This window comes from Trichomycterus rosablanca, chromosome 15, assembly GCF_030014385.1.
Source record: "Trichomycterus rosablanca isolate fTriRos1 chromosome 15, fTriRos1.hap1, whole genome shotgun sequence".
NCBI classification, from domain to species: domain Eukaryota; kingdom Metazoa; phylum Chordata; class Actinopteri; order Siluriformes; family Trichomycteridae; genus Trichomycterus; species Trichomycterus rosablanca.
In genome coordinates, this window is record NC_086002.1 from 5,670,563 (window position 1) to 5,684,604 (window position 14,042).

Sequence of the window (14,042 nt, forward strand, 5' to 3'; positions counted from 1 at the left end):
AAAACGGCAATACCCAACCTTTTTTGCACCCCGTACCGTTTCATACAAGATATAATTTTACGGACCGGCGAGGCAGGAGGATTTAAAGTAGAATAACTATAGAATTGAAAATCGGTGTGAATTCTAAGCGTTTTTCGATGCAACGAGACGCTGCTCCCACGTAGTGGTAATTGGAGACAATAACACCCGAAGAGCATTGAAAATTTAATTGGTTTTGTAGTGGTCTCTAGTAGAGATGGGACGATCGATCGGCTACGAATCGGTATCGGCCGATTTTTAATCAAAATATGCTATCGGCGATCGGCGATATTTCCTAAAAGTAGCCGATCCGATCGTGTGATATATAAAGACCATGTTAAGTTAACAGCTCAGTGGATTGATCCAGACTTTGAGCTACGAAGCACCAACCATCACATCACCATTCATCAACAATCGTACAGAAACCATCGTGAAAGCTCTTACGATGTAATTTTGCTGATTGTAATATTTACTTTAAAAAGATAATTCAACCCGGTCACATCTGAGTCGATTCTATCAGCACGTTATATAAACTCCTGGTTCACTTTGGTAAATCGTGAGCGGTTCTTACTTGTGATGTACATAGATGAGAACAGAAGACGTTACAGAGCCAATCCGCGGCAAAAGTTTATTCATTACCAAATTCGTTAGTTCAGGATCATCTGCTGAACTTTTAGAAAACTTTTAGCTCCTTAGACGGAACGAGTCTGACTCGGTTACAGATCTGTGGTAATAGCAGTTTAATTAAGCTTTTTAATTAAGCTTTTTAATGTAAGAGAGTCACACAAAATGTTCTGTAGTAGCTGGTGTTTATTTAAAACCACGACATTTAATTAATAACAGTAAACATGGAGAGATAACTGAGAAGAAGAACTTACGCTTCACATAAAAACGAATCAACTCATGAATCAATGAATCACTTATAGCGATACTGTGAACAAAGCGTCTCTTCTAAAGGCACAAACACACACACGCGCGCGCGCTGCTCCGGTTTATCTTTACTGTGAGGCTCTTTTTAAGTTTATTTACTGCTAATCCCCCCCCTGAAAGGAGATCGGAGATCGCAATCAGTGCCAAAAACCCCGATCGGTCCATCTCTAGTCTCTAGTTATTTATTCTTCCTGCGTGGACCAGTACTCTGTGGTTGGCGACCACTGCTTTAAAACACCAATCTAATTATTTACAGTTATTTATAATAAGGCTCTTGATTGTTCTGTTACACTTATCTGGGTTCAAATCCCTGCCATTATTTGGCACCTTGTCCAGATCATTCCTGCCTTGTGCCTGGTCTTTCAAGTCAAATGTATTTGTACACTGATGAGGCATAAAATTATGACCACCTTTCTAATGTTGTGTTGGTCCCCCTTTTGCTGCCAAACTGTGATGCACTGTGTAGTCTGACACCTTTCTATCAGAACCAGCATTAACTTCTTCAGCAGTTAGAGCTACAGTAGATCGTCTTGGATTGGACCACACAGACCAGCCTTCGCTCTCCAAGTGCATCAGTGAGCCTTGGCCGCCCACGACCCTGTCGTCGGTTTACCACTGTTCTGTCCTTGGTCCACTTTTGATAGATACTGACCACTGCAGACAGGGAACACCCCACAAGAGCTGCAGTTTTGGAGATGCTCTGACCCAGTCGTCTAGCCATTACAATTTTTCCTGCTTCTAACATCAACTTTGAGGATAAAATGTTCTTGTTGCCTAATATATCGCACCCACTAACAGGTGCCGTGATGAAGAGATAATCAGTGTTATTCACTTCATCTTCATCTTCATCTGTCATAATGTTATGCCTGGTCGGTGTATAGCGCTTTTTTACAATAGACATCGTCTTAAAGCATCTTTATAGCATCCAGGATCAACAGGCCAAAAACCCAGTAATACAGTGACCCTGATTAGGATAAAGTGGTTGATAAAAATAGAATTAAATCAAGATTCATACCAGTATACAGATGTTTCCATTGCATTTTCTTTTTAACCCTTTTATCATGGTCAGGGTCACAATGGGTCGAATTCTTCCAGAAACACTGGGCTCAGTGGATGAACACTCTCTATAATCTTAACTGAAGATGTATAGAGTTCAGTCCTTAAGTAAACGGACACTGGGATTTAGAGTGTGTGTGTGTGTGTGTGTGTGTGCGTGCTCAACTTTCATGTGCACATGTGTGTATTCAATGCAACACATGCCTGACAGCATATGGTGAATCCTGATACTCCTGTTTGTTTTTACTGATCATGTTAAGTGCCGTCGTCTCAGATTTCTCTCTCTCCGCAACACCAACATTCATGCTGGAATTTTTATATTTCAAGGAAGAGAGGACGTCACGGACCGAGCAAATGATCAAAAAGCAAGAAATATATGTTGTCAGTCAAGCCATTCTAATTGTTTCAATAGCTGCTGGTTAACACATGTTGCTGTGCAGCACCCACGTTTTACCAGCTGTGTTAATGTTAATGCCATGATCAGAATAATGAAGTGCATGTAAACCTGGTGATCAGCTCAACGAAATGTGATTTTTGTGCTTGTGATTAGCACTGGAGACCAGATCCAGGCCGGGCGTACAGAGCTCGCAGCGTACAGCCGTGATTTACACTCGATTTCATCACCCTCCAACAAGAAGCTGGTATATAAAAACACCTTCCATCAGAAGAACAGCGGGATGAGATTCTCTATAAAGCCACAAATGTGTCGCTTTAATCCAGGTTAATAACATGCCATTAGGGTGGTCACACAATGAGATTATTATTAATAATAACAGCTTGTTTCATTTAATGACACACAGTGCATGAGCATCTTGGCAGTTTATTATAACAGAGCTCTGCCATGCAGCCACTGTTGGGCCCTTGAGCAAGGCCCTAAACTCTGTCTGCTCCAGGGGTGCCGTACAATGGCTGACCCTGCGTTTTGACCCCACCTTTTTTAATGCATTTTCTTCCCTTTTTCTCCCATTTTAGTGCGTCCAATTGCTCGATTGCGTCATGCTTCCTCTCCACCAATGCCGATCCCCGCTCTGATTGAGGAGAACGAAGCTAACCCACACCCCCTTCGACATGTAGGCAGCATGCCGTATGCATTTTGTCACCTACACTTTGAGGAGTGCAATGCGGATCAGCACTGTGTACGGAGAGAGACACCCTGAGAGCACTCTTTTCCCATCTCTGTGCAGGCGCCATCAATCAGCCAGCAGAGGTCGTAATTGCATTAGTTATGAGAGAGAGTCCTTATCCGGCTTTTTTTTTTTTAATATCCCACCCCTATCTGAACAACAGGCCAATCGTTGTTCACGTGGTTGCTCAGCCCAGCCGGCAGGCAGAGCTGACGCTCGATACGATGTATTCAAGAACCCAGCTCTGGACCCCAGCTTTAATACAGTATTGGAGCTGAAGTGTGCATTGTTTGCCCCTTGGACATGTATACAAATGGTAATCATATTAAACTGTGTAATGCAGCTATTACACGATAAGCTTTTTGGCTTTGTTATAAGGCTTCGTTCAGCGCCAGGCTGGGCGCGTTTTGTAGCTTAATGCAGCGTTTAAGCCTTTTGCGCTGCTGATACGCTGGAAAGCCGCTTTCTGCGCCAAGCTCGACTTAATAAACACTATTGATAACACTGGCAGTACTGACGATTTATTCACATGCAGTTTTGAAAATGAAATATGAAATGGGGCGGCACTGTGGCTCGATGGGTAGCACCGCGCCTCACAGCAAGAAGGTCCTGGGTTCGGTTCCCAGTTGGAGAGGTCAGGGTCCTTTCTTTGTGGAGTTTGCATGTTCTCCCTGTGTCTCTGTGGGTTTCCTCCGGGAGCTCCGGTTTTCTCACACAGTCCAAAAACATGCAGTCAGGTTAATTGGAGACACTGAATTGCCCTATAAGTGAATGGGTGTGTGTGTGTGCATGTGTGTCTGCCTTGCGATGGACTGGCGCCCCGTCCAGGGTGTTACTGTGTGCCTTGCGCCCATTGAAAAGCTGGGATAGGCTCCCCCGTGACCCTAATTGGGTAAGCGGTTAAGAAAGAGAGTGAATGAGTGAGGTTTGAAAATGAAATATGATAGAAAATATGACGGCACGGTGGCTCGGTGGGTAGCACTGTCACCTCACAGCAAGAAGGTCCTGGGTTCGATTCCCAGCTGGAGCGGTCCAGGTCCTATCTGTGTGGAGTTTGCATGTTCTCCCCGTGTCTGTGTGGGATTAGAATCAGTTTCTCACCACCTTCAGTCTCTCTGTTTGGCTTTTGTCTACGTCATATAAACGCTTTGAATAGGAGGTTCAAAGCTCACCCTGAAATAGTGCCACAGTCAGCACAAACGTGCGTTTGCTTCGTGTCATGTGACTTCACTTTAAGTTTTTTCCAATTGCCTCATGCTCTCTTCTTTCTTTTTTGGTGGTGGTGTTGGTGGGGGTCTGGATTTGCTTCACGCTGTGGTCATTGTGGTCTTGTTGGCAGACAGCGCGCCGTGAATGCTGGGTTCTCTTTTTGTTCAGCGTTCAGCATGACTTGTCCTCACTGGTATTTCCTCAGGAAAGTCCTGCACTTTACAAGTGATGCTATCAAATAGCTGTTGCTTTAGGACTGGGGACAGTTTGGGATTTGCACTTCCTTTGGTCTCTTCTTCTCCTTCTTCTGTGCGTTCTTTTTATGACTGGATCTGTATTATTACACTGTGTCCCAAATCTTTTTGTCCTTGACTTTGAGCATTGTTTTTCTTTTTGTACCTGGTTTCCTGTATAGCTCTCGTCCTGTAGTCCTGAGTTTAGAATGAGGGATTTCTTTATTAGATACTGAAGGCAAATCATTTGTCGTTTTTAAAATTTGATAAATTAAATTCCTTAATGTTAAACAGTAAAATACTTATATTAAATGTTTTTAAGTGGTGCTGTGATGATCCATATCCACTCTGATAAACATTGTTTTGTGTTTACATCATTTGACCAGTTCTTAGTGAATGAACCTTCTTGTTTTTGTAATTGTGATCTGAATCTGTCTTACATGCAGCTTGAACAGAAGCGATGTGATGTACAGTTTTCAACGAGCACTTTATGCTCTACGGTTCCCCTAGTGTTTGTAAAGAACATACCAGTAATTCACTGTCTAGTTTTTGTTTCTTTGAAGCCGCCACGTTTATCCAAAAACCGATTATTAATGTAGGTGTAGCGTTAATGTTTTGATTTGGGGGTAAAGAAGACGGGGAGCATTTTGAATTTGCTTTATGCGATACCAGGGCGGCATGGGGGCTCGGTGGGTAGCACTGTCACCTCACAGCAAGAAGGTCCTGGGTTTGATCCCCAGGTGGAGCGGTCCGGGTCCTTTCTGTGTGGAGTTCATGTGCATGGTTTAATCACTGTGTCTGTGTGGATTTCCTCCGGGAGCTCCGGTTTCCTCCCACAGTTCAAAGACGTGCAAGAGAGGTGAATTGGAGATACAAAATTGTCCATGACTGTGTTTAATATTAAACTAGAACTGATGAATCTTGTGTAACCAGGAACTACCTGTCCTGTCAGGAATGTAACCAAAGTGTGTAAAACATGACGTTACAATGTCAATAAATAAATAAATAAATAGCGAGTCAGCTTTAATTTTATTTCTAAATTACCTCACAAGCCATTTGAAAAATGGTAACAGGGCACAGATGGTTTATGGGCCGTATGTTAAACATCCCCAATCTGAAACTTTTAGATACAGAATTTGTTGTGAACCATCATTTTGGCATGGGTTATATTAGTCACTGATCTTTTCACCAAGCTTGCATTATTGTCGGTTGTTTGTGACCCATATCAGTGCTTTTGCAGTCCATTGGCAGGTCACACAAGGGTCAGGTTAAAGAATCAATGGACTTCAAGCTAAAAGTTATCTTGGAACTGACTCAACCCATCACCCCAACATAGGGGCAGCGAAGTGACCTCTGTCTTTATCTACTGTACAGACACCGGGTCAGTTCACAAAGGGATCGTAAAGCAAGTGTTGCCTGAAAATGGAGGGGAAAAAAGCAGAAGCACTCTGTAGATGTGTAGTTAGCTAAAAAGAATGAAGTCTGCTTTTGTAGCTAATTATCTCCTTCCTCCCCAGAGTTGACTTCATTTCCTGGCTGCACTTTGAAAAGACAACCTCTTGTGACTGGTTCTCCTCTTCCCAGTTTGCGAAATGCATTTTAGGAGCTTTCCTCGCCGTCTTCTTATAGCCCAAGTGACATAATCTCATCTGGTAGTACTTTTACAGCTCGGTTCAAGTTGAGTGAGTCAACGTTAAAACACTGAGAGAACAATGAGCTCACAAACCAGCCTTCACGTATACGGCTGTTTAATGGCTGCAGTCCAAAACGACCCTGAGAAACAGGATCTGTTTGGTTTTGGGAGGTTTTGGTTCTCAAAGCATGTGCTGTTTTCTTCCACAATATGAAGTTTAAGGATTCTTTTTATTAATTAGCAAAGGCTGAAAATTCTCATGAATTTTATAAATTATAAAAAGATAAAGATTTCTTTAGTGTCTTGCTGTAATGCTGCCTCGTTTTAAAACTGCTGTTGAACTGCATGTTGATTTCTGCCTAGACCTGCGAGTTAACATGCAGTCTGTTCATGTGAAAACCCCCCAACCTGTGAAATCGGCCACTCATTAAGATGAAACACATCTTGATAGAACGCCCCAAATATACCAAGGAAAGGCAACAAGCCTGGAAGGGGGGGGGGGGGGGGGGGGGGGGTGTAGCACTGTCGCCTCACAGCAAGAACGTCCTGAGTTCGATCCCCAGGTTGGAGGTCCAGGTCCTTTCTGAGTGGAGTTTGCATGTTCTCCCCATGTCTGCATGGGTTTCCTCCGGGATATTAACTTGTGAACTGATAAATCTTGTGTAACAAGTAACTACCTGTCCTGTCATGAATGTAACCAAAGTGTGTAAAACATGACGTTAAAATCCTAATAAATCAACACTCATCTGGAACCATAAAAGAAAGACAACACACAAATATCTACCTTGCAACCATAAAAACAAAGGAAAATATAAAATGGATATAAAATGTAAAGACGATAAAATAAGCATACAAACATAATACCTATCTTGCCCTAAAAGGACACGTGTTAAACATGGGATTAAAATCCAAATAAATAAATAATCTGTTGATGTGAATGCGTTTCTAAAGAATGTTCCAAACCAGTGGCTGTACAGTTAAGGCCAGGCGAAGGTAAATCCTTCAAATGATTTTTCTAGCAATTGGAAGTGTTTTTGGTGCATTGGTGAACTTTTTGCGTCTTTCATTGTTCGTAACATCATGATTATGGACTCATTATGATTTTTTCCTATTCAGCTTTTTTTTGTTAATGTAGCCGTGAATCACATTTGATGCCAGTCAGCTTTTCTTAATTGCTCTGGTTAACAGAATTACTTCAACCATTTAATGTTCTTCTTACTTTGATAAAGCTTACTTTAAGTCTAAATTCTTGGGTAAAAATAAGCTGTATTTAAATAATGGGTGGTAAAGTTTGGGTCGTATCTACTTGGTTGATAAGTGTTCAGATATCGATAGATGACACTGGTTTTAGGAAAACAGCTTTTCTTGTTTTTTCCTAGTTTGTTTATGCCTTTCCTTCCAATTTAGCATAGTCAATTTGTCTTCCGCTGCTGGGAGATCCCTGATTGCAGTCAAGGAGTCAAGCTATATAGGTGCTCACGCCTCCTCCGACCCGTGCGCAGCCCTTAGCGGAACCCTTTTTCACCCATGCATTCTGCACAGGCGCCTCTCTTTCTGCTAATCAGGGTCCTTACACAGCGTTTGAAGACCCCACCCACATAGTCCGGTCATCTTGTCCTAGCAGAAACGTGTCCGCTGCAGGCGCTGCCAATCATGCCCGCTAGATGGCGCAGAGTTCAGAATCTCGGCGCTGGTGTGCTAGCGGAATATCCCGCTGCGCCACCTGGGTGCCTGGAAAACAGCTTTTCTAAACTTTATGTCAACTTGAAGCTGCAGCTGAAAATCATCCATGAAAGCTGCATCATTTTCGTGATCTTATCAACTGTTTGGTAGATGCTCATAAAAAATACTGTGTGCACTAGTAAAAAAATATGAATAGTTTGTTGTTGGTACAGTCCCAAGAAACTAAGAAATGCAAAGAAATAATGTTTAAAACATGATTTTCTTGTGTAACTATCTACTGTGTAACTATTCGACAAGTGCTATTTAAAACATGATGCATTTCCAGCTTGTACCTGACCACTGATTTAAAAGTCCTTTTTGTCTCTTTTTCTTATTTTCTCACAATTTTTCCTTCAATGTTTTTGCTTCTCTCTCCTGCACAATTGTAGCTGTCAGCAGCATGATGTAATCCCACTTCACCTTGGGAAAAATGCCAAGGGTATCATATTGACCCAGTTTGCTCCCCTCCGGTCTGTCCTGGCACTGCGTTAATTCCTCGTCTGTCATCTCCAAACTTCTAACCCAGCCAAGCCCGGGAGATACGAGAGCTCGGCTCCAATATCAACTCCAGACAAAAGGAAACCCGAAACGCGAGCTGGAAAACTAACAACAACATTCAGTTCTTTTAAACCAGTTAAAGTTGATCTGATTTTTAAACATGGTCATCTTGGGTGGCTAATTCTGATTATCTACAGGTTATATACTGATGTGTTTTTGTGTCAATTCAATTAGTTATTTCTTTTTCTATTAAAAATAATTGTATTTATAAGAGAAATATTCTTATTTGTAAGCATTTGGTTGAACTCTGAGACTCTCGTCTCCCACCGTGTCCCACATTTTAAATGATCTCTCGGACCGTGAGCTTTATTTATTCATGTCTCTGAGTGCATGCCCATGCACGACCGCTGATATGAAATAAATCTAGATCATACGAGTGGATCCTTCAGACAGCGGGATCTGATTGGTTTTTCCATCGCCGGGCTTTCCCTCGGGGATCTCGTGTTTGGGTAGTTGAAACAGGAAGTCTATTTTTGGCCGTGTTTATGTAAGTGTGGAGGAAAGGACAGACCGAGGAAAAGACTGATCAAGTGATGAAAGCCCAGAGAAAGGTGCTTGAGGAGTACAAAGGACTGTGGGAATGTTTATACTGGGGCACGAGGTTCTGCCAGTCACATTAAATCGACATGAAGAAAGTAGATCCTCGCTAGATAACAGCTTATAATGTCATCTCGGAACGTACACACACACAGTAAACAAAAATTGCTCTGCAAACATATTTAATTCTTCCAGAATGTATTACATTGCTTCTATAATCTACATACAGTCAACAGTTCAGACGATTCAGTTAATTACAATTTTGTATCATTTGTTGCATGTGGGTGTTCCTGTACTAATATGTTTATGTTTCTACTTGCTTTTACTTATTTATTTACTTCAGACTGTATCATACTCTCACTTCAAGATCACGCCTGGCTTTGTTAGGCTTCATTGTGAGCGTCAGAAATACAGATGTGAATGTAAAACATTTCAGTGTCCACTAAGAACAAATGGAAATGAGTGTACCAGACCTGTAACAGTTTACTGGGTTCCAAATGTACATGAGGATGTAAAAAAACTAGAGAGGTCAAGTTCCCTTTGCGGAATAATTGTTCAGTCCACTTCCCTACATCTGACTAATTAAATTATTGCTACGAGACTGATGACTAACTGTTTTTCGTTTCCTTCCCCACAGGGACGACATGTCAAAACAGGCCAGCTGGCAGCCATCAAGGTCATGGATGTTACAGAGGTACGGTTATGGATTTCAAAGAGTTTTCACATGTTGTGTGTTTTTAGCAGAAATACTGTATCACAGGTCATTGACCTTTATCCAGAGCGGTTTGCTCTGGAAGAATGGTTTCGGCCTCAGAATGAACTGTAACAATGTTTTTCAGAGAGATTTCTCATGCCAGGTTTGTGTTTATAAATTGACCATCCTTCTAAATGCCAACTTGATTGAGCAACACGTTCATCATGTCTTATTTAAACCTCCATTTATTCATATTATTATTTATTTATTCAGTATATTACACGATTACCCAAAGCTTCTTTACTTTGCTTAACACAGATTTTACATGTTGGGATGAAACCTTACAGTCAAAGCAGCGTGCTTACATAAAAAAAAATAATGTAATGTCTTATTTTTATTTGTTGTAGTTCCTAGTATTTTATTACTTCCTCTTTTTCGGCCTGAATATACTGAATAAATAAGGAGGTTTACGTCAGGAAGGGCACAAGAGTTAAAACTGTGCCAAATCAGGTATACAGACAGAATGATCTGCTGTGATGACCCATAAATACAAGAGCAGCCAAGAGGAGAAACATACACAGCATCTGTGTTTTATTTCTTAATGATATCATCATGTTTCCTTAAGGTTCAAGTGTAAAAACACTCAAAGTGACACTTTACGACATAGACTGAAGAATCTATATATACTTCATCTAAAGTAAAATCTATTCTTGTGTCTCTGTGTTGTCACCCAGTACATACTGTCATATTCCCCATATTGAATTGTACTTTTTGTGGAATTTTTTTTATAATGTGTAGTATTTGTATTAAGCTTTTATTAACATCTAAACAACTGCCTTTATTTGAATTATTTTAAGCTTCCTGCCTAATACTTTACACTTACTGTAAACCAAACAGCTTAAATACTAGATTATTTAATTGCTTGTGTTGGACTGTTTACTGAATCAACTCCACATGATTTGGTTCTGTGTTGAACTTGCCCAAACCAGTTCTGTTTATTAATCGTGAGGACTCTTCAGTGGGTAATTGTGCTGACAGATCTGTAAGGCCGTTAGAACTTGCCTTCAACACCCCTATTGTGTCTTTCAGGCTAAAGTTGCTGTTGAACGAGTATTCATTTCATATTAAGTCAATTGCTTAATCGTTTTTTGTCGTAGGAACTGGTAAGGTTTCCTGTTTACGTTGTTGCAGGCATCTCGGTAATCCGGTGAGACGAATGTACAGGACACGCCCTGGCCGAGCAGTTAGCTTTAGTAGTTTATTAGTGAACGTGTAAACGGGTTTAGTGTGGCAGAATGCAAATCTAATCATCTCTCTGGAAACATTGAAGGTCCAGGGATTTTAATATTACAATCTTTGAGATGAGTGACCATGAGGGCAAATCAATTTGACCGACCTACAGGCTCAGGCTTTTCCACTGCTTTAGCAATCTCATCCTTTTAACAAGCCTTTCCAATAGATTTCAGAGCATGACTGCAAGGTTGGACACTGCTGGACAGTTAACCCTTGCTCTTGGTGGATTTTATGCTGATGCCACGGTACGTTCAGTGCCCACACAGCCCAACCAGAACATCTTTAACTTTGCCACAGTTTAAAACAGTGTTGAGGAACCTTTTCCGACTGGGTGCTGGATAAATTTTTACATGTCTGATCACAGGCCACAGACTACAGTGATGCCACTAATATGGGCATAATAAATACATGGTGCAGAGTAGTATAACAAGCAGTTACATTTCTCTTGGACTTCTCAGGCCTTAGTTTCATTGTGCGTGCAGCTACTTCTTGGGTTGTTTGAAAGAAGCTTGCTGTGCAGTGAAATTACTCTTGAGCACCTTCCTTTTCTCCAGAGTGGTATTGTTTGGTGGTGTGAAGTCCTTCAGTATTGTTTTCTTGAGAATGGCGAGGGCTTCTCCACAAATTAAGCACACTGGCTTTCCTTTCATGTCTACAAAAGAAATCTGGTGGTGCAGCGGTAAAACACTGTAGCACACCAGAGCTGACATCTCAAACTCGTTGGAATCTCAGCTCTGCTACGATCAATGATTGGCTGAAGAACTGCTGCAATTATGACCTCTGCTGGCTGATTGATGGTGCCTGCACAGCGACGGGTGATGATGGGATTAGCGTGTGTCTCTCCGTACGCAAAGCTGATCTGCATATGAACTCGCCTCGTGCAGGTGAAAAGATGCAGTCGGCTACTGCACACGTGTCGAAGGGGGCGTGTGTCAGTCACGGCTCTCCTCGGTCAAAGTGGAAGGTGAACATTAGTAGAGAGTAAGTGTTATACAATCGAATAATTGGATACGACTGGATTGGGACGAAAATCTGCTGTCCTATTTAATTGTCTTATTATGTATTTATTTAATAATTGTTTGGAATGACACAACACTCGTAATCGCCTTTTCAGCGCATCACCATTTTTGAAACGTAAACAGACCTACCTGATGCCAAAGAGTTGCAGCTACTTGGATGAACCTACAATCGCGGCTCTTGCAGCTGACTGGTTGATTTGTAATACTCTTAATTATGAGTTGCAGAGTACCAAAAACAACTGTGTAAAGTCCAAACATAGAGCCAATAAAATCTAGGAAATACCTAGCCCATATAACATTGAACAGGGGAGTAAAACACCCCGTGGGCAGGAGGTTTCCCACCCCTGGTTAACAGGATTTCATTCTTTTCTTGGGTTATGTCTTCGTAAGTCGGAGGCGTAGATAAGGCCTACATATTTACTCCCAATACATTGCTGGAAAAGGAGCAAAACAATGACTTCCTGTCTTCCTTCTCATCGTTCTTTGTTGACCTGGATTATCAGAATCCATCTGTCATCGACTGAATCTCAAGAGACTCCAGTAGTACCCCTGTACAGAGAATTGGCATCAACGGTGCCTATGACAGTTACGTAAAGCTTATGTCTTGCCCCCCTTTTGTCTCAAATCTCTCATGTTGTGTGGTTTAGGATGAAGAGGAAGAGATTAAACTTGAGATTAACATGCTAAAGAAGTACTCGCATCACAGAAACATCGCCACGTACTACGGTGCTTTTATTAAGAAGAGTCCGCCAGGTCATGATGACCAGCTCTGGGTAAATATGAAATATAATCCTGTAACCGTGTCATGTAATATGAACTATTAAAGGTTTTTTAGTGTATACAAAACATTATCCAGACAGTAATATGCCCTTATAATTCATGTGTAAACAAACCTCTCGTCCTAGCTGGTGATGGAGTTCTGTGGAGCCGGATCTATCACAGACCTGGTGAAGAACACAAAGGGAAACAAGCTTAATGAAGACTGGATTGCTTATATTTCACGTGAGATTCTTAGAGTAAGTGTGGCTGTTTGTTTTGTTTTAGGTTTAATGCTTCTTGGTGTATTAAATGTACTTGTTGTATATATGTTATGCATTATCTTTAGCTTTAATTGCTGTTTGGATGGGATAGATTTTTTATTGCAAAATATGCAATAATGGCCAGACTACTTGTAAACATAAATCTAGAAAACGTTTAGTTATTCTCTCTCCGTCATTAGTGATGATTTTACATGCGATAAGTGTAGATTAGTACTTAGTTTGACGGAGAAGATTTCAGTGCTAGAAGGGAGCATTCGGGCTTTAGAACAGACTAGTAATAGTGAGAAGTGCTTAGATACAGCTTAAGGCTGCTCAGGTGGCGCAGCAGTAAAAACACACGCTGGAACCAGAGCTGGGATCTCGAATACATCGTATCGAACCTCAGCTCTGCCTGCTGGCTAAGGCTGAGCGGCCACATGAACAACGATTGGCCTGTTGTTCAGATATGGGCGGGACTAAGCCGGATGGAGTATCTCTCTCATGACTGGTGCAATTACGACCTCTGCCGGCTGATTGATGGCGCCTACACAGAGATGAGAAAAGAGTGCTGTCAGGGTGTGTCTCTCCGTACACAACGCTGAGCTGCACTTCACTCGTCAAAGAGTAGGTGATAAGATGCATACGGCATGCTGCCCACGTGTCGGAGGGGGCGTGGGTTAGCTTCGTACTCCTCAATCAGAGCAGGGATCGGCACAGGCGGAGAGGAAGCATGATGCAATCGGGCAATTGGATACTCTAAAAAGGGAGAAAAAAGGGGAGAAAATTCATAAAGAGCAAATCTTTGTGCTGGCTAATGCTAACCGTAGATTTTCAAAGATTGTTATTCACGTCAGCACTAATGATGTTCGCTTGAGGCAGTCTGAGGTTACAAACAGAAATGTTAAGGAGGTGTGTGAGTTTGCTAGGTCGATGTCTGAGGCAGTAGTATGCTCTGGCTCCAGTAGTATTTGGCCCAGTGGCGAAACCTACAGCAGGT

The 14,042-nt window shown here is 41.7% G+C and overlaps 1 protein-coding gene across 6 annotated transcripts in view; it reads left to right on the forward strand.

Annotated features, from left to right (window-relative positions):
* Positions 1–14,042, forward strand: part of LOC134328656 (mitogen-activated protein kinase kinase kinase kinase 4-like) — a 65,832-nt gene that overhangs the window by 23,635 nt on the left and 28,155 nt on the right. For all 6 annotated transcript variants that reach the window (XM_063009812.1, XM_063009813.1, XM_063009814.1 and 3 more), the window contains exons 3-5: positions 9,658–9,714; positions 12,674–12,799; positions 12,932–13,042. In XM_063009812.1, the coding sequence (XP_062865882.1) occupies positions 9,658–9,714; positions 12,674–12,799; positions 12,932–13,042 (294 nt within the window). The remainder of the gene's footprint in view (positions 1–9,657; positions 9,715–12,673; positions 12,800–12,931; positions 13,043–14,042) is intronic.